The sequence below is a fragment of the Mus caroli genome, chromosome 6 (assembly GCF_900094665.2).
Source record: "Mus caroli chromosome 6, CAROLI_EIJ_v1.1, whole genome shotgun sequence".
NCBI classification, from domain to species: domain Eukaryota; kingdom Metazoa; phylum Chordata; class Mammalia; order Rodentia; family Muridae; genus Mus; species Mus caroli.
Window position 1 is genome coordinate 114508847 of NC_034575.1, and position 1865 is coordinate 114510711.

Here is a 1865-nt window from a genome sequence, read left to right on the forward strand (position 1 = left end):
GCACCACAGAATATGATGACACTGTTGGCGGAGCCACAACGCCAGCTAAGCCAATTGCAGGGCTCTGCCAGGAATGACACTGTTTTTTAGTCCATATATATGGTAATTTTTTTATAGGTATGTGATTAGAAAAATGGAGAGCTAAGCTGAAAGAGGACTGCAAAACCAGTCCTGGACGGTTTCTCCACTTCCCCACAGCCCCTCTGCTGCTTTGACCATGGATGGGGAGCAGGTACACCCNCCCTTGGGATTTCCGCTTCCCCTCCCTGANTGCAGCTGGATTGTCTCANTCACCTAGATAACTCGTGGTCTGATGCCCATATACTTCTACCAATGTCTTTTTCTTTAAAACTATTATAGTTTATTTTCATTTTATGTGCATTGGGGTTTTGCTTGCATGTTAGCCTGTGTGAGGGTGTTGGATCCCCTGGAATTAGAGCTACAGACAGTTGTGAGCTGCTCTGTGGGTGCTGGGATTTATACCCTGGTCCTCTGAAGAACAGCCGGTACTCTTGACCATTGAGTTATTTCTCTAGCACCCTGCCAATGTCTTACTATTAAAGCACACAGAACTATTCTAATATCAAGCACAGAGGTCAGGTGGCCCCAGTACACACAGCTTTGGTGAGGGTTGATGCTCTGAGGGTCAGAGGACAGATGCAGTAGACCATAACTACTCCCAGGACCCCAAGGAACGTGGTTCTTATCTGTGCCTGATTTTCATCATGTATAAAATAAGAACGGTCATTAAATCTCTGCANANGACATTCAGAGCCATATCACGATGCTGCCACCTAATCGCTATGACTCGTGACTGTGTCTGAAGTTAACACTAATTCAGATTCCTTCAACCAATTACACCAAGGACTCCTCGGCTGGAGGATCNGCTCAGAGGCAGAGCACTTGGGCAAACACACAGGAGGCCCTGGGTTCTACTCAAAATGTAACAAACATCAGAAACAAAAGCTAATAAGGACCTCCCATTGGTTACATTCNTAACATCCACGACTTGAATAGATTACTTGACTCTCTGCTTAACCGGAAATTTTAAAATAAAAGGCTGAACTGAACACGGTGGTACCTGTAACCTGGTACCAGGGAGGCTCAGGTGGATGGGGAGCTAGTGCCAGGATGCCCTAGACTATGTAGTGAGCCTCCATCTCCAAAGATGAAAAAAAAAAACAAAACAAAACATGAATGTTAAACAACAAACAAGAAAACAAACTGTTAGTCCAAAGTTGTGCCAACTCTAGAAATCTCCAGGCAGAATTTTCACACAGAATTATGTTAATCACTGACCTCTTGGCACCTAGCCGCCATTCAGGGAGCCCCAGCAGCGCCTGCTCTCAAGAAAGACATGGTTTGACTTCCACACTGTCTCTCCCCAGCTCATGGAATGAGAAGCAGCAAGGCCTTAGAGTCTAACTTTCCTGTTAGACCTTGAACCTTCTCTTGGCAGAGAAGGGAACCTGGATGTGAACTCTCCAACAGGGCTGTTCCCCAAGATTCCTGTGGATCTGACATTATGTAAGACATTACGCCTGGTCCACCCTCACAGGACTTTCCAGGAAGGCCTGCTGTGCCCAGCACCCACGCCTGCCGCTTGCGGGATAGCCAGACCCTAAGACATTAAGGTTTCCAGAACAGGCTGAGACAGGCTGAGCTGANCTGACCCTCCCCCTCCAGCCTTCTGAAATATTTATCTCGATCCAACACAGGAGCCTGGTACAAGGTACAAATGACCTTCAGGGCAGGGAGAACACAGCCTGAGGGACAGAAGCAGCGGGCAGCCTGTTGGCCAGGCTGCTGCAATCTTGGAGTTGAGTCACCCTGGCCTGCTTCCCTAGGAAAACAGAATTCAAGCT

At 47.4% G+C, this 1865-nt stretch overlaps 1 protein-coding gene across 1 annotated transcript in view; it reads right to left on the minus strand.

Moving 5' to 3' along the window:
• The window catches only part of Wnt5b (Wnt family member 5B), a 37235-nt gene extending 35802 nt beyond the window's left edge, over positions 1 to 1433 (minus strand). Inside the window, exon 1 of the mRNA XM_029478246.1 lies at positions 1300 to 1433. Within this exon, the coding sequence (XP_029334106.1) occupies positions 1300 to 1320 (21 nt within the window). The 5' untranslated portion in view covers positions 1321 to 1433. The remainder of the gene's footprint in view (positions 1 to 1299) is intronic.
• Between the last annotated feature and the right edge of the window lie 432 nt (positions 1434 to 1865).